The sequence below is a fragment of the Nipponia nippon genome, unplaced genomic scaffold (assembly GCF_047370975.1).
Source record: "Nipponia nippon isolate SJK-2023a ecotype South Korea unplaced genomic scaffold, ASM4737097v1 scaffold_3, whole genome shotgun sequence".
NCBI classification, from domain to species: domain Eukaryota; kingdom Metazoa; phylum Chordata; class Aves; order Pelecaniformes; family Threskiornithidae; genus Nipponia; species Nipponia nippon.
Genome location: NW_028262347.1, coordinates 25,756,225 through 25,784,192, shown reverse-complemented (window position 1 = coordinate 25,784,192; position 27,968 = coordinate 25,756,225). Strand labels below are relative to the sequence as shown.

Below are 27,968 nucleotides of genomic sequence, written 5' to 3'. Positions count from 1 at the left end.
GCACATCATAGGAGTCATACCTTGGCCGAGATTAAGATGAAGTGAGGCATTAGTAAGCAAGACAGAAAAGCAGCATAACAGCAGACAAAAAAAAAAAATGCTTGTACAGAGTTTTAACAGAAAAACAGATTTTAATATACCCATTTAGGCATGATCTCTTACTTCTTGATGCCCTAAAAATACTTTTACACTGAAGATCATGGGCCAGTACCAATATGGACACTGCAAACTCACAGCACTGGGGGCTGGATTCTGACTACCAGAAAATTTAAGACAATTCATAAAAATATTGCACAGGACCTCTGAGGGTCATCTAGCCCAACGCCCTACTTGAAGCAGGAGTACCACCAGCACTCAAGTCAGCAGTGGCTTTGTCTAGCTGAGTCCTGAAAGCCTCCAGCGTCACAGACTCCAGAGTCTCTCTGAGGAACCTGTTCCAGCACTGGCTAATATTCCTGCTGAAGGAAATCTTCCTAATTTCCAGGAAAAAAAAAGCAGAGGAGACCAGGATGCAATACAAGATTCCCATTGCTAAGCACACCCAAGCCTAGCAATAAGAAAAAGATTAATAAAACAGAGGAAAGAAGGCAGAGTAATCAGAGTAACTCACCCAGGTTAGAGGTGGCGTGGTTGAGCTTAGCAAAGGGTAAGGATCTGGGTTAATTAATCCCAGTTTTACAAAGCCTGCCATAGTTTTGGAGTACCCCTGAAATAAAAGAATAACATGGTTAAAAATAATAATCACTTGAAACTCAGGTGAGTATTTCTCCTTGGTTTGAATGTAGTGGTGGACACAGCCATGGTAGTGTTAAGCATTATTCCCACAGGAAGACAGCCACAATAACACGATGCCAGTGGGGTTACTGCTACAGAGCAATATCTTTCCCAGTCTCTCTCCACCCCTCCCTCTACTTTTTCAATTCCCTCTTAATGACTTTTTCTGCCATCAGTACTTCCATGGCAGGTAGCATCGGTTCATGAGATCAAAGGGCTAAGCCAGCCAGCACTAGTTCAGACTCCAGCACGTCATTACAGATGGGGTTGTATCAGCCAGCTGGCCCATAAACAAACTCCTGAATACAGAGAGCCCCAGTTTTACACCAGTGTGATTGTATGGACATCAGATAAACTGATTTTAAAGATAAGAATCCTGTGTGTTTGCATCTTTCCTTCAGGAATATCAGAGAGACAACCAAGACAGCTGTGGAATGGTATTTAAAAGGAACTGCAAAGGCTGAATGATAGAAGTTTCAACTGGTTTCTGCTTATTTTTGTTTGTGTCCTGTTAATACTCCCACACAGCTGCTGGATACCTGAAAACACTTCCATGCAAGTGACTAGAAACACTGTAAAAAAGCAGAATGGTGTATGTAAAGCACCCTGAAAGAGGGCTAATTATAATTAGGAGCCACCTCCACCAGCACTAGGTTATCAGCTCAGATGGCCTTGCAGTGAGATCCCTCTGTGATACCTCTTTTTAAACTGACTCCATTAGCGTTCTGAACTTAATCTATAAAAGGCACTCTGAGGAGATGTTAGCCTCTGTGCTGAACGGATTGCTTTCTGCTCTGCAACACAGCAGCACGTGCAAAGGGCCACCATTAACTTCTGCCCTGCTCAGCACTATGTTCTAGCATGTAGGTACTACACAGGTAGAGGCACGGCAAGCTCTTCCACGCAACCCTACCAACGTCACACCAACCCAAAGTGATCAACCTGTTTTGGGGGTTAAGAAAATAGGACTAACCACGGAAACATTCTTGCAGCACACTGATAACATCTCTTCATGTCACCCTGACATTTTTGCTTTTCCTTATGCTAACACTTATACAAAAGAAAGAAATTTTACCAGGCACCAAATGGAAGAGTAGATACTGTCATATTAAGACTTCATGATGAGATAGATGCCTTCCACATATTTTTAGCTTCTGAACAAGAGATCTAGACTGACAAAAAGAGAGCTATTGCGATTTGTGACTCTTATTCCCCGACACTGGCCTTCCATCTTCTTTTGCTAAGCAAGCCTCCCTACCAAAAATAAAGAAAAAATCCTGTTGCATTGCAACAGAGGAATTAAGAGGGAAAGGACATACACATTCCTCAAGCCGTGTACAAAACAGCAATAACTTAAATCTTGACATAAACCTTAACTCAATAGACATATCACAACATCCATAAAAGCTCTTTTAAACCTTCAATATAGTTTTAGTTTTATTCCTTCTTAATGTATATTGACCAACAAAATAATAAAAAAGAAATCTGAAATAAAAAAATACTATGTTTTGATTCTGCTTTGTGCACCTAACAAATGAAAGGAAAAAGAGTCTATCAGTTAGAAGGAAAAACACATCTATCTCTTAACATTTTACTTAATTGACCAAAATGTTAAAGATGCTTAAATTCAAGATTTCCAGTTACTTAATGAAAAACTTTTTCTCAGTTTGATGGAAAACCATAATTTTCTGTAAGATTTTTACATTATGTTTTTCATAGGAATATAAGCAACAAACTGTAAGTTCAAATTTTTATCAACTTTAAGAGAACAGATCAATTCTGAAAAATACAAAACAGCAACACACATCACACAAACCCGTCAGATTTATTTATTTTTTTTTAAAATCTTCTATTGATCTGACACCAAATACAGAGCCAGAGAAAAAAAGAAACACAGACTATGCAAGCCAACTGACCAGCTGCCTAAACCAAGTAAAACTATTTTGCTGGTTTGCAACAAACACCTGTTAAATAAACCATGTAAAGCTACATTAAAAAATGAGAGAAGTGCTTTCAGTTATCTCTCAGCTGGGATAGTGGAGAGCTCATAAATAGCAAGTACGGAGCTGTGAAAGGCTGACTTATAAATACGCAGTTCTCTTGAAATTACAACATTCATCTCTTGAGGAAAACAATAATTAATAACAACAACAACTTACTTTGTACCTTAAGGTGCCTCTCAACAAAGTGTGAGCTGTCTGAATACCATACGGCTCAGCATATTTTGTACTGTCTCTGTTAGGAAAACCTTCAAGATTTAATCCTGGGAAAAAATCCATCGGAGTAACAGAATCAAGTAATGCTCCTCCAGCTGGAATATTGATAATCTAAATTTTGTGAAAGAATAACAATATTATTTCGGTGCAGTGTTATTTAATTTATTTTACAATAGAAGAGATGAAGTATGCTCAAAATAGGAACAATATGCTTCGTGTTTCTGGTGCAAACGAAGGCCCAATCTAAATAAAGCAGTTGCACAAGCCATTTAAGCACATCCTGTGATGGAGGAGCCTGCACTCTGTCAGCCATTACTAATCAAAGGGCTAAAACAAGCCGCGTCCTTCTCACACACACTGGTCATTCCTGCTGCACTTGAAGTGGCAGGTTCCCATTTCACTTAAATTAGTGTAATTTTGGAGCACCTCCTCAAACTACACCAGTGTGAAGGGAGATTCTGCCCACTGGCTCCCTGCTTTTTGATCAATTTTTTAATTCTCTTTTTTTTATGGGGGAGGAGAAGGCAAATGTAAAGAGAAGGGTGGGGTTTTGTTTCTCTTTTTTTTTTTTTAAGATTAAAATAAATCAGGTGGTATCACACTGATACAAAATTGCTGCCCATTTGTATCTTTACTTGCAGCTACAAAGCACAAAGAGAATGCACCATTGAAGGAAAACAAAATAAGGTTGACTAGTTCTATTATCACTCCCAACCAAAGCCTTGAACCCTGCTTCCTTCAAGCAGCTGATGCACAGATCCGCTATGCAGCATCAATACAAACTCATTTTGTGACTTCTGAGCAAAGGGGCAAGGTTTCCTTCTAGAAGAAGGACTAAAGCAATAAAGTATGCAGCAATGCCAAAAGATCTTATTGTGCTTGTCAGGCAAGACACTAGTGTGGAAAAATCCTGCACAACAGTCAAAGACAGCTAAGGATTTAGTGGCAAGGAGGAAAAATTGTACAATTTACTGACAAGCTCACATAGTGCTCTCATAATGAATCATTCATATGCATGATCTAATTTTTCCCAGCAACGGGTGAACCAGGTCAGAATTAAATAAGAAACATTTTCACATTCTCCAAGAGACCCTTTTATCTGAAACTTATAACTATGTGTTGTTGCTTTTTAAATAATGATCCCATGTACAATCCCTGAATTTCTCCTTTCTTACTGCAGTAAGAACACTAGAGCACCAAAATGTCATGATAAAACATCTCAAAAGATTTCTCAGTTTTGCAGATCAAAAAGCATAGATAATTAGCTAAACTTTACAGTGGCTATATGAGGCAGTCTCCTTGACATTTGAAGAGCCCCTGCTCAGTAACTACTCTGAGCAAGTGGGAGGGATCAGACAGATAGGACTGGAAAGCAGAAATGTGATAATGGCTTGCAATAGCTTTGCACAAATCAGTTACGATCTTTCCATAAAACAGATGCAGTGACATTTGCTAGGTTAAGTTTACTCTAATGACTCCAGCACAAACAGCAAAACAGCTTATATAAAACACATCAGAAAGCACTGTACACTTTCACAAAACCCACTCAGTGGGTTACTGGCATTACAGATTGCACCAAAAGAAATCAAGAGTTCTGCTATACACTGCGCAAGTACAGAACAAAACTGTTTGGTTTACAAACATGACTAGACAGAAAAGCAAGTAGAAAGATGCACTCTCACATTTGTTTCACCAAAGAGCCAAAGACAGGGCAATTAAGTGGCAAAAGCAACACACAACAGGGATGGAAGCTGAACCCAGAACACCAACCGCAATCCAGTGCTTTAGTCATTAGAACACGCTCCTTCTTTGCAATCAGTTTCCATATAGTAAGTAAGAATTAAGCTGGCAGCAGCCAGGCACCATCATGCTCCAAACATAGGATTAAGTGATGTATGCAACTTGCTTAGGCAACTGACTGTCACTGGCTTGAAAGTAAACACAGCACCTTACAAATCCCAATTCCCTCCTTAGCCCAATACCACCTTCTTTGTCTGGCTTTAAATGAACATGTTAGTATTACTTCACCTCTCCATTTTTCAAATACGTAGCAGACTGAACTGTATTCAGCAACACTCCTTGTGGGCTCCAGCTGAACTTGTATCTCAGAGGATTGTCAGAGTGCTCTGGAGCTGGTAGGCCACCGCAGAAAGAGGTGTAGGACACAACCTGTCAGATTTATCCACAGGAAAGAAACAATGAAGAGAAGACAGACCAGGATGCAAACACTACAGAGCTACCCTGCAAAATCCCCATTAGTTCTTCAACTTTCGGTTGATGTTATCCCCCAAATGGGCCAGATCAGAAGATCTACAGTGGACAGGGGAAAGCCAAAGAATTTCACTGAGCAACAGTGTCAAGCTGTCACATTGCAGGCACTGTCCATAAAGGAGAGGAAACCAAAACATACACCGGGGCAAAGCCATCTTAGTTGATGGTCTCACCAACTGGATTAGCTGGTACCAAATTCCAAGCATCAGAAAAAGTAAGGTGTCCAGAGTCCCATTACACATCAGTGATATGCCCAAACACTGGGTGGTGTTTAAGGAACAACTTTACTAAAAAAATCTTGGCAGAACTACGTACTACCTGCCAACCTTACCGTAGCACCAACGTCTTTTGCCTTGTCAATACATTCCATCGCCAACATATGGTCAAGTCCAGGATCCAAACCCATTTCGCTGATAACTGTAATACCAGCAGCTTCTACGCTAAAAAGAACAGAAATGCAGAGCTGTCAGAATATTCACTGTTAGTGGCCTTTTATTCAGGAAATCTGTCCAACAAAGGCCTTCGAAAGTGAACTTTCCCCAACACAGTAAATTCTGGGCTCTGTCTGCAGCTTGTGGAAAAAAACAGAAGCAGATGTTAAAACCTGAACAGTGACAATTGTCTAAGAGTCATTCTAGCTTTGGTTTCTCTTACTTTGCTGCAACACCTAGGGGCTGGTGGAAAAAGAAATTCCTACTAGCTACTCCATATCCCACATTCTCCTGGACAGTGCTATATTGCAGGAAGATGGTAATGCAGAGGACAGCACAGAGCTAGTCATAATTGCCCTAAACAGCTCCTGTGGAGGAAGAGAAGTTGAAAGGCCTACTTTCCCAAATTACAAGCATTTGGGTTTTCTTTTTTTAACAGTTGCCTACGCATCCGGAGCAGCTCACTTATCACCACAACCTGAGGTGATTTTTTTTATTTTCAAAATCACTTTGTGTTTAGACAAATGAGAAGTGAGGGGTTTTTTAGGGCTTTTTTTTTTTTTGAGGACATGGTATGACCTCTTGGCATCACAGCAAGAAAGGGAGAAGAGGCCCACCAATCTGAGACTAATTAATATAGTGGGCCTGTCCAAAAGAAGGTGGCACAAAGGAGGATATTACTGTCGATACAGTAAGCCAAGAATGAATTCTTATTAGGGGAATGAGAAGGGTTACAAACAAGCTTTCTGTCACTGGTAGAACAGGACAGCCCAGCTGCTCAGCTTGAATATCAGCCCAACTCAAACATCCAAAGAGATTTGAGGGGAGAGGGGAAGGCACATTAACATGGAGTAAGATGGGGCATGCAGAAAAAGTACATTCCAGTGTTTAGAGCACTAGTCTCACCAGACTGGGGTATGCACTCATTTCTCTGCTCTGCCACAGCCTTCACATGCAACTTTGAAGAAAGGTACTTAGACCTCCGATATAGAAAGGGAAGGAGAAAGAATGCAGAAAACAGTAATTCACAATAAGCGCTGCAGGTTTAACGGACTGCAAAATATTCAGATAATGCGCTAAGGGAGGAAGCAACACCAGGGAGTTGCTACTCTCACACCTACCTCTCCTGGAGTTCTTTCATAGCTGGTGTTAAGTAGCTGGCTGTTACCAAGTTCACTTTGTTGTCAATACATTTCTTAGCAACCAAAGGATGTGCTGAATAAGGCAGCAAACTACAAATGAAGGAGAATTATGCAACATCAAAATTCAAACAGTTACTTATGCTGTCACTGGAAAGACACTCACAAATGTTTTTTGTATGCCTACAAAAGGGCTCAAGTAAATGCAACAGCCATACCTGCCTTGCCCTGAGCAGTTTCATATCTCCAGAAGTGAAATGCTACCCTACCAGAAGAGCATTGTTGTATGCACTCAGAACAGGGCATAGGACAACAGGGGAGTCATTCTTTAGACAGCATCTTCTGTCACACTTCTCTTTGTATAAAACAAACCACTGACCTCTTTTCAAGGCCACCTTCTAAACAGGCATGCTGGAGGTTTAGAAGATGCAAAACTGTAAAACCATCCTTGAGAAAGCTTGCATTACAATGATCTTGCTGAAGTACTTTGTGAAAAGCATGCTCTACACGGAAAGGAAACAACATTCAGGACATCCGTAGCAAAAGGGACAAAACGGCAAGGACTATGAAGTCATTTCCTCCCCTGTTTCAATACCTGGAAAGAGATCTTTCTTAATGGGATATTCAAGAGAAATGACCAAGATGTCAGAATTTTGCCTCCTCTTGCAAACATGCAACTTTGATCCCAGGAATACATACGCTGGTGGACGCAACTGGCCCCTTAAACTAAGAAGGCTGTCCACGTAATTGGTGAATGCTTCTAAAGAGACGCTGCAGTCAAAGCCCCTTTGGAAGTCCTGATGGCCCGCTACATGGGAAGGCAGTGGCCAGTTACAACTATTTACATACACAAATATGACCCCAGTTCTTGGGCATTAAACAAAAAGTTACCATGTTGATTTAGGTCAGTGAACCTAGGAGAAAGAAGCAGCATGACTTAGGGTTGAGCCTATCATGTTTTACACAGAATTCTCACCTGATCACAAGGTCGTGTTTCTTCACCAAAGAGGACAGCTTTTCCTCGTTCTTAATGACATCCATATGAACTGAAGTAACATTGCTGTATTTTTTCGTCAGTTGTTCAAGTTGCTCCTTCATGACAGATGCTGTTGTAAAACACATCAACTGTTACCTAAAGATGAAGGTAAGTCCAAAGCGCTCCCATGTATAATTGTGCTTTACACACACATCCTTCTTCCCAAAGAGAAACAGTTGCATGGATGTTTTCCTTCACTAACAGTTGAAGAGAAATCAGGCATAAAGCACCTTACTTCCCCAAAAGCAGTCAATTTTATTATCAATTGCCAGTGTCAAGTCATAGCAGCTACAACCCAGAACAAGAATCTACAAAGAATACTTACTCTCAGAAGCAAAGAACCACTCACTGCTAAATTGTGCAAGGAGAACAGACTTGTAACCAATTAGCAACTTTGTGGGTGTACTTAAAATTAACAGAAGTTTTAACTGCAGTTTTCCTATCAGCAGGCTAGGTCAACCCAAATTATTTATGCAAAACTAGAAGTCGTCTCCCTTCTTTTCCACTCTATGAAGAAGTAGGTCTAGAACATAAGATAAAGGACTGTTACACCTATCTTTGTGCAGTAGGACACCCCAGAAACCACTGGCTCGCTTGCATCATGTGCACGTGTCCTCCTGGCATAGTCTTCTACAGCAGCACTGTCTACATTTGCCAGGTGTCCTGGTTTCAGCTGGGATAGAGTTAATTTTCTTCTTGGTAGCCGGTATGGGGCTGTGTTTTGGGTTTAGGATGAGAACAATGTGGATGATACACTGATGTTTTGGTTCTCTCTAAGTAGTGCTAAGCTGTTGCTAAATAGGGGCTAAGTGGCGCTCACACTGGTCAAGGACTTCTCAGCTTCCCATGCTCTGCCGGGTGCACAAGAAGCTGGGAGGGGGCACAGCCAGGACAGCTGACCCAGGCTGGCCAAAGGGCTATTCCATACCATATGACATCATGCTCAGTATATAAGCTGGGGGAAGAAGAAGGAAGGGATGGGGACATTCGGCGTGATGGCGTTTGTCTTCCCAAGTAACCATTATGCGTGATGATGCCCTGCTTTCCTGAGGATGGCTGAACACCTGCCTGCCCATGGGAAGCAGTGAATTAATTCCTTGGTTTGCTTTGTTTGCGTGCACGGTTTTTGCTTTGCCTATTTAACTGCTCTATTTTATCTTACTTCAATTATTAAACTGTTCTTATCTCAACCCATGAGTTTTCTCCCTTTTACCCTTCTGATTCTCTCCCCCATCCCACCAGTGGGGAGTGAGCGAGCGGCTGCGTGGTGCTTAGTTGCCGGCTGGCATTAAACCACGACACCAGGTAACTGAGTACCCACATGGTGGAAAAACAGATAAGCTAAACAGAAAGAAGCACATATTCACACCTAAGTGGTTTTTTTGGGGGGCGGGGGGAAGTCTGCTGAATGAATGCATCTCTTATGCAGAAATGTGTCACAAAAGTGTCATTAACTAGTTACAAAAACCCAACTTTTCCATTATAGGCTAGGCAGGGTTGTGATCCACCCCAAAAGCATACTCCCATATCTTTGACTCCTTATAAAAGCCTGTGGCAAGGTATATTCTAGGTTTTAAAAAACATACATACTGGAGGTTCAGTCTTTGATACCTCAGATGAACACCTGCCACTCTTTGGTAAGTGTCGAAATGTACTGAAAAAGACATTACAAAGTTTTCAAAGAACAAGTGACCAAACCACTGATGGAAGGATAAAAGCTGATTCTTTTGGAATCCTTAGAAAAGCACTGTTATCTTGGATCTAGAAGCCGATCAATTAAAGAAAGTATTTGAGGGTGAAGTATGCAAATAACAGTCACACAAGAGGATGTGTACGTTCAGGCTCAAGAAAAGTTTCAGAGAAAGATCACAAGAAAGCGGCAAGAGCTGTAGTAAACGCTTCTATTGATATAGGAGAAGGTGGCTCATCTGAACTAGAACAATAATCCTACCACATGAGGTCTGGGAAAAGTAAAATAAAGATGACCAGCAGAAAAATATAACAACAGCTCTACTATGCCCAGTCAAAAGTACCACTAGCCTGTTCCGGCAGACTAGTATTTTTTTTTGGAGAAAGAGTACTAGTGGAAAAATTGTTAGGGGTAGGGAGTCAAAAGGATCAGACAAATGAAAAACTTTAAAAAGGAGAGAAAGTGAACCAAAGTCACAGTAATGAGTAGGAACTCAAGGACATCCCACATACAGCACTATGAAACCAAGCAGCAATTTTGCTTTTCCTTATTTATTTGGTGGACAATCACACAACAGACTTGATTTTCATGCTTTGATTTGGGGGGGGACATCACCCCTTGGGTCTATCAGTCCTTACTTGAATGTGTCATCCAGTGATCTGCTTGGCAGAACAAGGTGTAGGAGAAAACTAGAATGCCAGAAACTCGCATCATGGTCCTAGATGTATTAAATACAATTGGCATTCATGATCTCATCAATTTGCTGGAGAAGCACTGCACAACTAGAAAGGTACAGGAAAAAAATAGAAAATAATTGCCTACCCCAAAAAGTGCCTTCCCTTGCAGGTTTACAACCTCATGTGAAACAAAACAATTAAACAGCATTGAAACAGGCAGAGGTTTTACTCTTGCTTTAACTTTCACACAGAAATACATTAAAGGCATGCCTCGTGCTTCCCAATTTAAGGAAATATTGTATTGCGCTGACCCTTGAGGGAAGATTGCAAAGGAAAAATTGTATGCCCAATGTGTTTTAAAGGTAAACTGGTTTTGGATTAGCATCATCCTGCTGAAAAACAGCCATTTTCAATTAGTGCGACAATTTATCTTGAGGCCTAAAGTATTTTAAGTCACTATGCAGTACATATTTTCTCCTTGTTTTAAAAATGATCACTTCTCTAACCTGGCCAAGTAAATGTAGAGGTGAAGTATTCAATCTGGTTTTGATGCTAGTAGCTATTTCTGCAAAAGCACAGACTACTTCACTGAAAAGCAAAAAGCTGACTAGAAGTCCAGTAGGGGAAGAAGTCCAAAGAGGAAAATTTGTTTTTCTTTTTCAGGCTGTGCTTGGCTTAAGTGAGACAGGAAAGCCTTAACTACCTTTAAGGTCTTGATGAACAGCCAGGTTCAACATAGCTAACTAATAGATATAGTAAACAAACATGTGACCAGAAAAGCTTTCCCCATCCCTAATTCCACGTAACCATACATTTATAGGTAAACCTGGTTAAAAAAGAAATCTTTCAAAACTCTCTTTCAGTACATTTTAACAAAATTCCTATCTATAGCCAAGAACAGCTTAATAGCTTAAAACAAAAACAATGCACATCATTCACCATTTTTAACATGAAAAAAGACAAAAACATTAAGCTTTTGGTTAGGCCAAATATCATGAAAAGGCCCAGATTCAATCTGACTAATTTCAATATTTACCTATGGCTTAGTCCTACCAATCCTACATATGCTAATATTATCACTAAAAGGGAGAAATCCAGTCTCTGCCTGCCTCCATTTGTTTCTTCCTATTATCTTGCTCCTACTGCCGTCAGAACTTACCACTATAAGAAAAGCAGAACTGAAAAAGAGATTCAGGTTAAAGCAACCAGTATTTACCACATCTGGCTGAAAGCGAACTGGTTTCCTCTCCCGGCCCACCATGCGGCCAGCGCAAGGACAGCAATGGGAACACAGGCAGGAGAAAAGCGTGGGTGATGAAAGCAGCAGGTGGGGCACCGGCTTATGGAGAATTAAAAGCATCTGTGCCTCTAACTTAGGGCCTTATTTCCTTAGGGCCTTTCCAAAGTCACTGGGAAATAAACATTACCAGAGGGTGATTCTCCATACCCTACTAATCAACTTGTCCTGAGAGAGAAGACCTAGGCAAAATCGTCTACAAATTCAAACCAAAAAAAGTTGGTTACATGAAGGTTTCCCAATTAAGATTTTCATCATTTGGATTTAAAGTGGTGTAGCCTAACAGCAGGGAACCAAATGTGGCACTGCGATGTGCATTTCATACTTTCTTCATCTACCTGCCTGCTGTCAAATATCAGACAAGTAACATCTTTGTGTCTCTTTCCTTCTGAGCTTTTTTTTGTGTGTGCTGTAGAAACTGCATGTTTTTAAGCTACCCAGATAAGAGGCGCCTCCTGTGTTTGCACAGTGCTTAGCAAAACAGATCTTCCCGTTCACCTGGTTTCCCTTGCTGCTGCTGTATTGCAGGGACCAGACGCAGCCTCCGTAATGCTGAGGGGATGGACACTGCACATTGCTGTAATCCTTCCCTGTTCACCGCATCAGGCAGTGCTAATAACAAGGGTGCAGCTTCCTTAGAGTTTCCCTCTTCTTCCTAGTAAATCTTTTCCCAGAGGTTAAAAGTACTATGGTTATCACTGCAAAGGGTAGGAAAAGCAGCCAAGTATGAAAGTAGCATGAGGGGAAAAAACCAAACCAAAGCAACAACAACAAAAATCAACAGAAATACAATGGTAGGTTTCAAAGGAAACCACCTCCCAGCAAAGTATCTTTCAGGCAACGCAGCCTGGGTTTTAAATCTGAAATCACAGAATCAGGGTAAAGTCAACATCGAGTGTACAGAAAGGTGTTTTTGAGATGCCCAGCCTGAAATATGCTACAGATAAAACCAAAACAGAGGAATAAACAAGCAGGTGGGGCTGATGGGAAGGTCAGGGTCTGAAGTTTACCACCACAGTACTGGTTATAACAACAGCAGAGGCTTCACTCATACAGATGTCCAGAAAGACAATTTCATCTTCTTGTTGTGTGAGGCTGAAAACACAGCCAAGCACCAGCAAAAGTGACTGACTAGCTACAAAACCAAGCCCAAAGCAGGTTAGAAGGAAAAATACTTCTAATTTCCCTATAGGTTATACATGCAATCAGTAAACTTTGCATGTGGCTATGTCATTTTCAAATCAATTATATAAACTTAAAATGCTCAGAAAGCTACAAAATGCTTTTCTGCTGTGCGTAATAGCAAGGATTTTCTTTACCTGTTCCAAGAACCAGATCAATCTATTACTTATCAGAAAGGTTCTGCCATGCTAGCAGGTTTAAATATGACATAATTTTTCAATGAAAAAGAAGCAAAGTCTTACATACCAACTGTGATGGCAACGCTGGAATCTCTAGTGAGATATTCAAGTACAGGGCCAGAAACATAGCCAGATCCAAGCAATAAAACCCTCTTCTTATTACCCATCTTCAGCGACTGAGCGTATTCCCTAGGAGGTATTACAGGCAAAATTAAAAACCGCACGGAAGAAGGAAACTGTAAGCTGCTAAAGCTAACAGAATAAGTATGTTTTAGTAAGTCTACAAACCAAGAGCTCTATTCAGACCAAGATTCAAGTTCCTGGCTATCTAACCCAAGACTGGGCAATCACTGTCTAGTACTGCTTCCACTCTTCTGCTGCATAGCTTTTAGTTTCTTTCCTCTAACATAAACATGATCAATCCATCAACATCTCCACTGCTTCTCCAATTGCTACGGGCTGTTCAACAAATTTTTCCTTAGTTGTCATTATATTTTTTCCCAATGGCCAAATTACTGTAACCTGATCATTTGGGGACGACCAAGCTGTCTATGTCCTGTTGGGCTGTCAGAAAGGGATTCCAAGTTCTGCCTTGCTTCCTTTACATCACAGGTAACTGTTAAAGTACACAAAAACATTCTGGTGAAAGCGTATTTTAGGTAAGTTATACTAGGTTCATATTAGTCCATCATAGGAACATGATAGTTAACAAAAGTCAAATAAAAGTTAATGCCCAATTAAGAAATTCTGTTTGCAGACAAGAACTCAGATTTGAAAACCATCACAGAGTGTTTCAACCAAGCTTCTACTACTCTCCTAAACAAATTTAAGAAGTAGCTCTCCTGTTGACTTTCAATATAAAATGTGTTCACATCAGATTTTGCATTTCTTTTTGCCAACCAGAATAACATAGTTCAGCAGTTGTTTAAATATGCTCCCATAAAAGTATATATTATAGTAGAAAAATGCTTTGGTTGTTTATAATTATTTTTTCTTTTACCTTAAATTTGCATTAAGTTGTAAAATTAGGATGGTAAAACTGTTTGTCTGAAGTATGATCACTATGCAGATAAAAACTACTTAGCAAATAAAAAAAAATTCTTAAATCACTTTTTATTGTTGAAGAAAAGGAAGCTGTTCATTGCCCTATTTTTTAACCTAACAAATAGAGATTGAGGTTTGGCTTTTCTTATCCCATATCCTGAAAACACATTTCAATAAATAGGTAGGACCTTCGAAGATACAGACTTATGGGAAACTTCGCGAGTGTATAAGCAAGTTCCTCAATTTCCCCTTTATCTACTGAGAGCTTACACAGGCATATACTGCATTGTGGATTATACCACAGAAAGAATCCTGACCTCTAGCTGACAAGCTCATGTCCATTTTGCTTAAAGCTATTGTCCTTAGAAGAGGACTGACCATATGTCAACTAAACAATGTTTCGTTCAGACCTTTTTGGGGCTCCACATGGCACCCATAAGCCAATTTTCAGTTGTGTTTTTTCAGTTCAAAAATGGCCATAATAATGAAGGATGGTGTTGCAGCCTGCCAGAGCAACACCTAATAGCATGACAACAACAGCGGTATTGCATGACCTAAAGCATGGCATGAAGTACCCAAGTACATTTAGGGGAACAAGGCCTCAAACAATAGCGTTGAAAGACCATCCTGAGTGAAGAGAGTTAAATCAATACCAAATACATCCATGTTATCTCTCTGAAGCACATTCCAGTCTACTAACTGTGTCTGAGTATTTGTAAAGCTTGAATTACTCTCCAAAATTCCAGATATTCCATCCTCCCTTCCTCCACTTTCAGGCTTACTTAATTTTTTTAAAAAGTTATTCTTTTCAATTCATTAAATCTGAATGGGATGTACCAATCTATCACCTCTCTAATCTATCGAAATTATTACTATAGATTACTGTACATTTTGACCTTCATACAAGTTTTACAGGTTTGATTTTTTTTAAAAAGTTAAATCATGATATAATCCATTCACAGAGAGCCTCCTAAGCCCATCATATCCTTCCATATGACAAACCCAAGGTCCTTCCCCCTCCTACTATCAATTCTAATAGAACATCTTCTTCCACAGCTACACCTCATTCGCAAGGGAAGAACTCCTCTCCACCCTTTACTTATAGAGAGTAACAGTGGTATGTAGGAGCTTGGAGCAACAGTGTTGACAAAGGGGAGACTTCCTATATGAAAGAAAGATGGATTTTGCAACCGAACTTCTTGTCATATTTATTATAAACTTTTCCAGTGTCTACAATGAGGTCACACTTGGATCAAACATAGCATGTCTGCTCTAGGACAGGCACAAATATGAGCTGCCAAATGACCCATCAAGAGTGGGAACAGAATCTACACAGTCCCAGAAAAGAACATTTCAGATTATGCCTATTCTCTACGTACAAGTTTAAATAATTCAGTTATGTTAATCTATGAACAAATAACAGTAATACTTAGAGGTCCACATTGTTAATGGGATATGCCTTCGCAGCTATGGATGAGGAACCAGTAGCAAAAAGATGGAGATAAGTTCAGTAAATCAGACTGCTCCTGCATACTGATGGCACCCAAGACAGTTCAGCTCATATACTCTGGCTATCCTATAGTCTGAAATGTTCATGTACATCCAAAGGGTATAAGCAACTAGTCTAAATAAAGCCCTCGGAAACTAAACTAGACACAGCATAGTATTGTGTTAGACTAATAACACAAGCCACATAATTCCTACAGGCTCTAAACAAGAGCCTATCTCGAGCTAAACCGTCACACTTCAAGCAGTAAAATCCCTGCTTTCATTTGCACTGTCTCCAAAGCTTGCAAAGTAAAGGAGGGTATTGTCTTGCTTTTCTGACAGCTAAGTGAGCAGCACCAATGCACAACTGAACATCACATGCAACACACAGGTCTGCAGAAATATCAAAAATCTGCCCACAAAAACCCCCTTGGGAATGAAGTCTCCAGATTCTCAGGGTAGTTCACACAAGACCATGCAAGCGATTATGGAGAAAGCAAAAAAAACCAGACCACCATGCTGTGTGAGGAATAAGAAAATTTGTTCTGAGACAGCCTCTTGAGGTGGTCTACCAAACAGCACACAACAAAAATCACTGTGAGCTGAAGTCTTTGAGAGGCAAACAGCATGCTACTTCAGGTGGAAAATGCACCTAAGTTCATCGTGCACAAGTTCATAACCAGAACTCCCAAAGTTCCCAAAGGAAATTGGAGAAGTTTGCCATGCAAAAGTCAACACACTGTGCTTTTAGTGCATAACACATGCAGTGCTTGTGGTCAGACTACTTTCAACTTTTATATGATGTATAGTGCAGCTGGCACTGACCATGAACATGAAGCCAGAGATACCCACTTAACGTCAAATTAACATTTTTCATAGGTAAACTGTAAGTGTTTGTTAATAATAGGGAGTGAGGGGAAGGGAAGGGATATCCAGGTGATTTAGACTTTTCTTAACTTAATCCACTCAACGCTACTTCTTTCATGTTACCACTGGCTGATAACTACCGAGACAGGGTATGGATGAAGTGGTAGCTAAAGCTGTAGCTACAGGGATGTAATGAAAAGTCTGAGAGTCTCACAGAGGCTCCTGAATACCTCTGGTCGCAGAACAATGCTATACAGCACAGCACTTGAGCCATACTAGAGGAAACTAGATTCAAGGTATATTAGAAAGCCTTCTCCTTTCAGCCATTCCTTTCAAGGGACTGTATGTTATATCCATTTTAAAAGGGCAAGGAGTAACGGAATAATGCTGGCACGTGGCTGTTTTCTGCCTCTGGTAAAACAGTCTTCATAACATAAGAAAGAGAAAAATGACCACTTTCTCAACTTCAATATAAGTTACTAACAACACATGTTAATGATTTAGGCAATGTGCACGAAGAAAGAAGGAAATCATCAAGCTAGGAGACATTTAGACACAGTGCAATATAGCAGTATTCCACCAAAACACAAGAGCAAATGCAAACACAAATGCAAAAAGGGAGACAGAATGCAGACAAGTATTTTTTTTTTTAAATCCTGAACCAAACAAACTTTAAGAACCTATACATTACCTGCTCTCCCTCAATTTCTGGATATATTCATACTTGGCTGTCAGTGAGCCATTGGATGCAATCACTGCCTAGAAATACATGAAACAAATTTTGAGGGTTTTTTGTACCTGTACATTTTAAAGCAGAGGAAGACAAGCAGAGCGCCAAACTGCGAAACTTACATCTCGAACAACAGATGAGTAATTCTGGCTTTCAAGAGGTTCTGAGCCTTCTGATAACAGCTATGGAGATAAGTTATTAAATCAGGTCATTTTATTTCCCATCATTTTTTTCAGAGTAAAAAATTGAGATTTTAAGCAACATTTAAATGCATGCAACAATACCAATATCTTGTAGATCCGAAATTCTCCTGGCCCTGACCAGTGTCATTTGATTTTTATGAAAATACAGGAATTTAAACAGCAGTCTGATTGTGAGTGATTGTGGAGTGCCCCAAGAAAATCAGATTTAGACATCTACTGCAGGGTCCAGGAGCAATGAACTACCTGCCAGAGCCTGTTTCCTGCCTACAGAAAGTGTTCTTGACAAATCCCTAAGACATCCAGGTCACTAACGTCTCATTCACATGTTGCTTTTTCAAAGTATTGCCTCAAGACTTAGAAAGCTTTTTTTTTTTTTGAAGTACAAAGTCAGTTATGTTCTACAGCAGATTCCTTTTGAATGTATACAGGAGACCAGAAAAGCAACAAACAAGCAGACCAAAGTCCAAGTCTTTTACCTTCTTGTTGGACACATAAGACCTTACCATCTCTTCAATATATGGGAAAAGCATATCGCCAAAGTACTCTGTTGCTTCTATAGGAAGTTGTGCTGGCAGATTGTCAATGGAACACATCAGAATCCCAGAGCCTTCAACGCTGAAACAGAGAACATAGCTCTTCTAAACCACTTCTCCTTGGTACCTGAAAGGTACCACCTTTCAGAAGTGTTTTAAATGCATGATTTTTCAATCTAGTGTTTCACTGTACAAATTGCAGAGGAAAGCAATAAAAATTAAAGGCTCTCCCACCTGTCATGAATAATATGCTGGTCAGCGTCATACATACAAAATGGACTGTCAATTGTTGTACACTCCGTCATAAATTCTATAGATCCTCCAGTGTCTGCTGAAATGTCACATATCGCCAGAAGTCTAAAGCGATTAAAGAAAAAAGAGAGAGGAATAGAGCATTAAACAAATTACTAAGGAACGTAGGTGTAAGAGATCACAAGTGAACAGGAAATAAAAGGAACGTGAGAAGATCTATCAGAGTTGTAGTTTCATTCAACTTAACCAATTTAGACATCAACACAACACGAACAATGACCTCCAGAAACAGAACGGAAACCTGGTCATTCTGTAGTCATAAGATTTCGACTCACATCAACAGGATCCGTATTTCATGTGTAACTTCCCAAAGACCAGGAGAACCCACTCATCCATCATTTTTCCTCTGTACTCCATGTACTTCCAACATTTCTCATTCATTATGCATCTACCAGTTCCCCCGAGTTGTCACTGGGCAGTCCTGCGCTAGAATAACGTCACCATCGTAAAGGGAAACCTAAAGAGGTGGCTGCCTCCTTTCAGTTCACAGACAGCTGGCACAGCTGGAGCATTCATTAGCCTAACTCACAACCTCTGGCTCCACTCAGGGTTAACACTTAAATTCTTTATTTGTCAAGTGAGAGAAAGAAAGGCATCAAGAGTGGGCAGAGAAGAGACAAAGACCTGCTTCCTCACCAGGATCCAATGCCGTAACCTCCCCAAATCCATCCCCGGGCCAGTCACCCAGAGAAATATTGCACAGGGCTATTAGAGAAAGGGTGGCTCCTACCCGCACTGAAAGGAGACTAACCCTGGATTTGCACCCCATGTTCTGTTCTTAAAGCTATCCAGGGTTGTGAAGCATCCCCACTACCTGTTGCAGAAATCAGAGGTGTTAAGGAACAGTTATTGAACTTGTACAAGCCAAATGACAGGGTAGGAAGAACTTAACCAACAAATTCTGCTCAGGCACAGAAACTTCTAGTAATAATGGTGCGGTAGGTACATTTCCCAGATGTCACACTGTTTGTATTGGATTCTGCACAAGGATCAATGGCAGAACTACTTTTGCAGAAAGACAGACGATACCTGTCAATCATTTGTACTGTGATGTTTTCAAAAACTCCGAACTGTGAAAACAAGGCTGCAAAGCACAGAAGAACGAAAGCAGAATCAATGGGGCATTTTGCAACACGCAAAAGGAACAATATAAGAAACAGAATCATTTGGTAGATATTGTGGTGAAACTGCCTAACATTACAACTTAATCATGGCGATGCAGAATTGTTATGAGTGAACTGAGGTGTCTTACTTGTGTGGTAACTCAGGACAGCCGTCCATTGCACCAGCAGCAGATCTAACTGGCAGCAGCAGCTTCTGAGCATCCTGTCGACTTAACAAGCGAGGAGTATGCTGTTCCCAGTATATGCCATTGATTAAACAAGTCGTGTAGGGTGCAATCTGCAAAGAAAGTTACAGATGCTCTCACCTAGTACTTTAAGAAGTTGAAAGCACCTAGTCTAGTGTTTTAAATGAATGCTCTCTCAATTGATGGATATGCCAAGGTGTAGCAACTACCAACACTGTGGAAAACCTTTCATAAAAGAACAGAAGAGATGCTCACATCAGTGTTAAAGCGAGAAGTGTAAAGTTCTGGATGTTTATCGTAGTCGACTGGATCATATAGTCCATCATGTTTCCTTACAAGATGATGGTGACGACTTAACACTGTTCCATAGACTTTTCTGAGGTCTGAGGTGAAAAAAAACCAAACAAACAAACAAACAAACAAAAAAATCTGTTATACTTGGACAAAAAGGGTTCCAGTGTTTTCAGTCTCTTTTTTGTCACAGCATACCTCCAGATCTGGAAACTTCCTTTAACTCATGTGGTTCCACAAACTCACATGGGAGGGCATTGAACATTTCTTGAGCACCCTGTAAATCATGAAGTAGGATTCAGAATGAGCAGAGAATATAAAGGTAGTGTAACGCTGCTCATCTGGTATGTGAAAACAGATACAAAAATGCCACACACAACTTGACAGTCCTGCTAGAGAACATCTTCAGAGACGTACAAAGTGTTTCACACGTACCCCGCTTATCCAAAACAAAGCTGCCTGGGCTCTATGTACAAGGAATTTACATCATTCCCCATTACTGCAGCATGCCTGACCCACAATCCAACATCTGGTTTATATTTCTAATGGCAGAGCTGGGAGACCTCAACTCAGCCACAACAGATGGTTTTGCTGCCACTCTGAGGAGCAGTTTCTCTTTAGGGAAGACCCCTGAAGCCACTCCCTCACCAACCAGGCTGTTCTAAAGGCAAAGAACTTCAAGGCGACTTTCCCAACGAGCTGTGATCATAGAACATGGGCCTTTCAGACATGCCACCCTTTTGTCCAGGAAGCACACATTTACATAGGCAGTGATTTCACTTTATAACTGGAGCCTAGTTAACTGATCTTTGTAGCCAAAACCAGGGGTAAGCCTTTTCCCTGTGTTGTACAAAACAGCTCTAAAGTCCAGCACTTGTTAGCCAAGCCAATGCTATAAAAACAGATATAAAAACTCAGCAAGTATTAGAAAAAATAATTCTTTCCCCCATACTTTACTGGGGTGATTCAACATACCTTGTGAGCCCAGAGTCAACAGAGGGGAGAGAGGAAGACAAAAATCATGCAGGTGGGAAAGGAGAGAGGAGCATTAAGGCTTAACCCATTTTTCACGGTAAGAAGTTAGCATGATCAGCCTTGTCAGGCATGATCTCATCTTAAAGGCATTAGTTTAGAGTACTTAAAAATTCTTACTGGCAAAGGAAAACCTGAAGTCCAAGCACACAAAATGAATCCATCAACCCATTTAACTTGATATGTATCAAATGCCAAGAAGTTCTATTAAAAATAATATAGCATTTCATCTTGAAGACAGAATTCTTACCTTAGAAACATTACCAGTGCCTGTAAACACAAATGTTAAAGGCCCAACTGACTTTGGCATCAATCCCAATGAAATTTCATACCCGGCATCCCGTACTGCCTGCACAGCCTGACTGCTATTCCTGTAGTTATGTGCCATCCCAATGTGCTGAAATCAAAGGCGCAGAACCATCAGGATATTTTCCATATTCAAATACAGATAATTAGCAGATGCTCAAATGTCATTTTGCTGAAGAAAAATACATACACCTATACTCTTACCATGAAGGGAGTATGATGTCCCAGGGCTAAAAATCGTAATCCCAATCCATGTAGAATGTTGATCATTCCTATTGTTAAAAAAAAAGAAAAATCAGACCACCAGTGTTAATTATGAATATGCAGTTAGAAACTGCAGAGACCGACTGAAGTCTAAAATGATCCTGGATATTTTCGCCCGCGTTTTAATATTAATACTTTACTTCTAAAGAAGGTCTACATAAAACCAGTGAAGGAGAAAGTCAATAGCAGGCCATGACCTCAAACCTGCTCTTGGTCCACATTATGCATTTCAGCACTACTTAATACTCGGATATCCTTTTATGAGATGCATCCACATCACCAGATTCCAAAGAAGGAGATAATAAAGAGACTCCTGAAGAAACAGAGTTGAAGTTTAATAGAAAGGAATGAGAACCATGCCTCACAAAAATCAGTGCAAATGGATAACAGAGTGACAAACAGGTGTTGTTCAAACTCGCAGGACTGACAGCAGCCATTTCTTTCAAAAGCCTATTCAGTTGATCTCTTGAAATTTAGTCTGCCTCAGATTAGTTGAATAGACAAACAAGACTTCAAGACAACATAAAATAGTAGATTTGCCAGGAATCCACAGGACTATTTGACATGTGGTCTCATCAAAAGTATGGAGCACAAAACAGAATGGAAAAAAGCTCTTAAAAGCAAGAGTTAAAAATGCAGTTAAAAATGCATTGCAAGCCTCAACCTTCAGGAAACGCAGACATCCAGAAGTATTACAAGATGTTACTTGTTGCAAGCCTGCCTTTACTTTATGCACTATACCTGCTACACCAGCCCACTTTCCAAAGGCCACAACTCGCATTCCTTTATGATCAACCATTTTTTCATAGTCAAACAGTCGAATTTCCTGAAAATACATAGCAAACTGAGTATTAAAATTTTCAGTGAATGCAGCCAGTGGCACGTTGCTCTCCTAGGAACTACCTTTTCATATGCTTTTGTCATCCTTCGTGAGAGAGGCTGATGGGTGTATATGAGAAAGGCAAATAATTCATAACACGATTTAAGTATAAAAATAAAAACCTAAAGGTTGCATTGAACTCTTGTTTTAAAGTCTCTGCACTGCCCATGCGCTCTTGGCACAGAGCTCCCCAGCGTGCCACTCCAGCTGCTGCAGACCCATTCGCACCCTCTGCCAAGAGGCTGCTCATTTCTGAGTGAACTGGCTGCCTCCCTCTGTAACGACCAATACGCGCTCTAGCTTAATAACTTTCCAACAAGCTTTCTGCTCACACAGCACGAACCTCTCTTGAGCATACCATGCTCGCAACTCACCTGCCTTACACACATAAACATCGCAGCACTGCAAGGACAAGACCCTCTGAGCAAGAAATACTCAGCTCCAGGAAAGGATACTGAAAACAGTCCTCGTTAGCTATCTACAAATACGCGTGATGAAAGTAACCACACTAGGCAGCAAGCTCTCAATCACACTTCAGCATTAAGTTCAGTTTCCACCCCATGCTAATAGCTAATTGTCTTCGCTATGACACAATTTACCTGTCTTAGAATCTCATCCAAAAGGGGCATGTTTGCCTCTTGGGCTTTAATAGTGTGAGAGAAGAAGGCATAGTTCTTTTTAGGGATCAATTTGTCCTCTGGAGGTCTCTTCACACCTATTATCAGAGAAGCCTCGGAAATATCTTCTTGAATAATGCCACCTGCTTTGACGTAATCCTATGAAAGAGAAAAATCAAAGTAAATTTTTCTGTTTTTTTTAATATTCAGATCTCCACACATAAGCAACTAGAACAGAGGACAAATAGATAATTCTACAAAGCAGAAACAAGTTACTGCATGTGATACGCTCAAAAACCTCTTTATAAAAAGGTGTATCAAATATCAAACTGAATTTCCATGCTAATATCCTATTATACAAGGCCAAAACATAATTATGTGTTAGTAAAATCCTTCATCTTAAATTCACAGACTACAAAGAGGATATTTTACTACATTTAAAGCATTTTATAGTACTGCAATAATGAACAGTCCTTTGTAATGTGTTGAAATACTTGGGAATAAGTTTAGAGAAAGCTGACGAATTAATCTGAAGACTGATAACACGTGATTTTATAAAATTGTATAAGACTAAGTCCAAGCTGAAGAGCAACTTCTAAAAGAATGTTTTTCCATATCAGAATTTATTTTTGTTCTCCCTTATCTCAAAAACATATTAAAATTCCAGCTTTCAATATTGGAGTTGTGTACCTAATGTGATCTGTGCTTTGCTCAAAACCAGCACTGTGCCTTAATTAAAAGGTGATATGTGAAAGTGATCACTAATTCCCTACGTACGTTTCAATTTTTATCTGTTGGCTCAGATACCTTACAGCACAGTATTACTGCTACTACAAGAACTGTAAAAGAACTGTAACAGAACAAAGAACTGTAAAAGCTCTCAGTCCTGAAGCTCACAGCATTACAGAAAAAAAACCCCTCTCTCCTCATTTTAAATGAGGAATGGGATTGAAGCAGGAATAGGATTCACCAGATTTGTCCTTCCTTTTTTTTTTTTTTAAATATGCTTATTTTTAAAGTGTTGCCTCCATACAAACAGAAGACAAAAACATCAATGTTAAATGAATTCCCAAGTTTCTACTTCAAGAGCACCCAGAACTTCTTCAGAGACAGATAAAAGGCAAGAAATCAGTAAAAACAACTCCAAAAACCCACTACTGTCCCAACATTACATTAAAAGGCTAAACAAACTACTTCTTGTTCTCTCCACTAGGACACAATGACTCCTTATTTAACAACAAAATGAATAATATGTTTTCTCATGTATATCATTTGAATATTATTTTTCCTGTACTACAGTTAATAGCCGAACTATGGTTTTGCTCGTCTAACTCAAAATGGGACCTTACCTTTTCATGGATGGCTCTCCTGTTTGACGGCTGCACCAAGACCTTGTATCCCATCTGTGTCAACTCCTTAACATGCTTTGGTGCTAGAGGTGCTCTTCTTTCCCATGCATTAACATCTTCTCTCCTGATTGCCAGCACAGGCTTACAATGATGCCAACACTTAGCGTGATGGAACACACACCTACCATTTGTGTGACTAAACGCTCGGAGCATGGTAAAGCCTGATGGCAGCAAAGACAAAGTAGTAAAATAATACATGTATAGGTATGCTTCAAATATTGTTTGTGCAAAAGTTCTGGTCTCCTTTAACATCTGCTGTAAAACACAAACCACATACTTTATACTCTAGTTACACACCCTAATTTTGTGAGACATGAATTTACTTTCCGCGTACTTTGTTGCATTTCAGTTTGGTGGGGTGTCCTTACAGAAACCAATTGTTTGTACTACTGTAAAGGAAGTCTTTTAATGTGTTCAAGGTACCAAGTTTTTAATTATATGGGTTAAAAAGAATGCTGGAATCTTAAAGATACCAGTTAAATTCATTTGCCAGCAAAAACATGCAAAGACCAAGCACTTACCAAAGCTTGCATCAAGAACAGTAAGAAGTAACAAACACACAAAAAGAAAGTACAGCACAGGCTATAATGCAAGCAGTTGATTAAAAGAGAAAGCCCAATACGTAAGACCAATGCTAAGTATTTTTATATAACTAGTTCTTACATGAGCCGAAAATGGAAGATAAGGACAAGAGACCTTAATGACTGCTTAGCAATCAGCATATGTGTGGCCAGGAGCGACAGGTTTTCTTCCTAATCAAAATTTTATGCAAAGTGGAAAAGCCTCATCAGGACAGATTCCCACTGCAGAGGATTATCCCTTTATTTTCTCTCCCCTCCTCTTCACTCCCAGTGAAATATATATCCCACTGCTTAGCTCTGCTGTGAATAGCAAGGGCTCTGCACAGGTCCAGCACCAAACACCTAGGAGCCTAAGGACTTAAGACATTTATGCAATTAAAAGATGTGGCTCTCAAAGATAGCGGCTTCAAAGATGTGAACTTTGTTTTCAAAGCAATTTTAACTGATAATTACATGAATCTCTGTATCCGAATCACTTGGAAAATCCCGTTTGTCCTCATGCCTCAATCTTGTAAAATCTGTATATGCCTAAAGCCTTAAGAGGTCCTATTTAACTCCAGGCTTGCTTAAACAGAAAAACTAGCTCACAAAGGAAAGCAGAAACAGAAGCAGCATCCTTTACGTTAGCTCCAACTGTGGTCTTCCTACCATCGCTAGACTGTCCACCAACAGAAGTTATTGTACAGAAGTTGGCGTTATTTGATGACACCGCATGCTAAGAGGATCCTCAGAGAGCATGTCGGTACCTCTCAGAAACAGAGGGTCTTGCCACCCGATGTCACTACTACTGCGCACTAAAATATAACGATGAGAGCAGCTCATACCAATGCACTGTACCTCAGACCCAAGCCTGCAGTGAAGCAAAAAAGTCGCACAGAGGAGCCCCACCAGAAGAAAAACGCCGCTTGCAGGGGGGAGTGAGCTGCCCTGCACGTACCGCCTGTGGGGGCCCAGGGCCGCAAGCCAACGCTCCGGTGGCCTCCGGGCGGCCACACGTTCACGCGCGCGCCTCCCTGCCTGTGCTCAGGCTCAGCCACAGCGACACTGACACCCTGTTGTAACGGCGAAAGTAACTTTGGCACGGAACGCCTGCAGACCTGGCGAACCCCGGCCGCCCTCCGCTGCACGCCGGCCGAGCCGGGGACCCGACGGCAGCGGCGCGGCGCCTCCCACGCTGTGCGGGCCGTCCCACGCCGCTCTGCGTTTCACCCAGGCTGAAACAGCGCTGAGCGGTACAGCGAAGGCAAAAAAAAATAACGGCAATGCATCTGCTGACAGCACGCTACCTGAACATGGCCCTGTTTCCAGGGTGAGCGGAATACACTTACACGGGCAACGCGTGCCTCCACTTAACTACCTGAGACCCGGCTGACCGAAAGCGCCCGGCGCCGCCAGTGTTTGGCCCCCCGACCCAGCGGCCCCGGGTCTCACAGGGCCCCCCCCGCCCCCCGGGAGGAGGGGCGGCGACAAGAAGGGCAAAGGAATCCCCGTTCGGAGAGGCAGGGAGGGAGGCGCGGGCGGGCGGCGGGGGCAGCGCCGTCAGCGGGCGGCACCGGCCGCGGGAGGCCGGGGCGGAGCGGCCGCCGGCCGGCGGCGCTGCCCGCGCGGGGGGCACCCGGCCGCGCTCGCTGCCGGGGGGGGGGCGCCGGGGGCCGCCGGGAGCCCCAGCGGGGCGGCGGGCAGCGCCGTACCTACCTCAGGGCGAGCGGGGCAGCGGGGGAGGCACGGCCGCTCGGCCCCGCTCCCTCCTCCGGCCAACGTCCAGCGCACCGCCGACGCCCAGGGCGGCAGCCAACCGCCAGCCGCCCTCCGGGTACACCCTCCGCTGCCCGCCAATGGGGAGGCGCCCCGGCCCGGCGTCACGGCGGAGGCCGGCACGCCCCCGCGACTTCCCCGGTTCCTGGAAGGGTCGGCGCCCCCCCCGCCGCCTCCCGGCCCCTGCCCCGCGCCCGGCGGCGGCCTGGGCGGGCGGCGGCGCGGCCTACGGAGGCCGCTGCGCCGCGGGGAGCCCCGTGGGGAGCCCCGTGGGCCCCACGGCAGGCCTCGCCGGCTCCCCGCGCCGGCACAGCGACCCCCGACGCCCTACAACGGCCTCCGCCAGCGCCCCGCAGCGGAGCCTCCCCGCGCCGTGCCCGGGGCGAGGCCGAGCGCAGGCCGCAGCTGCCCCGTCACAGCCCCGTCCTCCCCGCGGTCTCCTGCTCGGACCGTTTTCCTACAGCCCATCGGCTCACATTACTGATGTCCGGTTAGTCGCCGTTCCTTACAAGTGTCTCTAACATGGCACGGGAAACGGTCAAAGTTACCTCAGCTGACAGGTAGAAGCGATACGCAACTTCTTACCTATGCTGTTGCCAATATTCAGCTGGAACTTAGGCCTTGAATTAGGTCCTTTATGCTGGGCCTCAACTGCTGAGTTGGCTTATCACAATAACGGGTTGTTGTAGCTATAAATCATGAAAACTGCGTGTGAGAAACCAAAGCAAAGCGAGAGCCATGTACTGGGGTTGCGGGGTGAAGGAGAGCTTTCCTTGCAGACAAAGGCAGCCTGCGTGCTGTGGAAAGTACACCTCGGCGAGTCTCCACGGGGCAGATGCAGTTGCTGTTAGCAGCCTCCGTCAGCAGACGTGAGGACATTGCTACAGAGTATTGAGAACGTGAGACATCGTGCTTGCGCTCCAGAGCAACGAGGACTAAAGGATCTGAGGAGAATTCGTCCACGTCCCACTTTGCCACAGTGAGATCTCGCTGTGATGAGGGAGAAGTTGGAGCTGTGGCACAGTCTGCTCCACCTGTACTAGCCACTGCCACTTGACCTCTTAAAAGAGTTAAATTTTGACGGTACTGCCACTACATGGCTTTAGAGGTACCTCTTCGCAGATGACATTCTCCTTATAGTTTTCTCACTTTTCTTTAAAACATGGCCTTTTTTTTATAGTATGACCATAAGCTTTTCCCTCTCCTCCTCCTCCTGCTTCTGGAGGCGGCATTCGACTGATGATGACAATCTGTGACTTCAGTTCCCTGCTTTAGAGCCAAGTATTTTCCTAACTCAGGGCAGGACGTGAGAGCTGGAAAACAGCATCAAGATTTGACCTGCACTTCAGGTTTGCTACTGTAATACAAATTGTACAGGGAGGTGAGTGTTAGGGAATAAGACCCGGAATGAATCAGCAGAGCTTTTGGCTGTGAAAGGAGGTAAGGACTGAAGGG

General features: G+C 42.1%; 1 protein-coding gene across 3 annotated transcripts in view; it reads right to left on the bottom strand.

Annotated features, from left to right (window-relative positions):
* Nucleotides 1-26,563, bottom strand: part of AASS (aminoadipate-semialdehyde synthase) — a 32,929-nt gene extending 6,366 nt beyond the window's left edge. For 2 of the 3 annotated variants that reach the window (XM_087766588.1, XM_087766589.1), the window contains exons 1-20: nucleotides 26,454-26,563; nucleotides 24,118-24,338; nucleotides 22,751-22,927; nucleotides 22,013-22,097; nucleotides 21,212-21,279; nucleotides 20,952-21,098; nucleotides 19,868-19,946; nucleotides 19,634-19,761; nucleotides 19,322-19,470; nucleotides 17,992-18,114; nucleotides 17,728-17,839; nucleotides 17,144-17,203; nucleotides 16,983-17,050; nucleotides 12,960-13,081; nucleotides 7,808-7,937; nucleotides 6,814-6,924; nucleotides 5,593-5,701; nucleotides 5,019-5,159; nucleotides 2,934-3,101; nucleotides 611-706 (exon numbers count right to left, since the gene is read on the bottom strand). In XM_087766588.1, the coding sequence (XP_087622714.1) occupies nucleotides 611-706; nucleotides 2,934-3,101; nucleotides 5,019-5,159; nucleotides 5,593-5,701; nucleotides 6,814-6,924; nucleotides 7,808-7,937; nucleotides 12,960-13,081; nucleotides 16,983-17,050; nucleotides 17,144-17,203; nucleotides 17,728-17,839; nucleotides 17,992-18,114; nucleotides 19,322-19,470; nucleotides 19,634-19,761; nucleotides 19,868-19,946; nucleotides 20,952-21,098; nucleotides 21,212-21,279; nucleotides 22,013-22,097; nucleotides 22,751-22,927; nucleotides 24,118-24,330 (2,286 nt within the window). In that variant the 5' untranslated portion in view covers nucleotides 24,331-24,338; nucleotides 26,454-26,563. Of the gene's footprint in view, nucleotides 1-610; nucleotides 707-2,933; nucleotides 3,102-5,018; nucleotides 5,160-5,592; nucleotides 5,702-6,813; nucleotides 6,925-7,807; nucleotides 7,938-12,959; nucleotides 13,082-16,982; nucleotides 17,051-17,143; nucleotides 17,204-17,727; nucleotides 17,840-17,991; nucleotides 18,115-19,321; nucleotides 19,471-19,633; nucleotides 19,762-19,867; nucleotides 19,947-20,951; nucleotides 21,099-21,211; nucleotides 21,280-22,012; nucleotides 22,098-22,750; nucleotides 22,928-24,117; nucleotides 24,339-26,453 lie in introns of those variants that run through there. The other variant, XM_087766590.1, reaches the window with a different exon arrangement.
* Nucleotides 26,564-27,968: the final 1,405 nt, after the last annotated feature.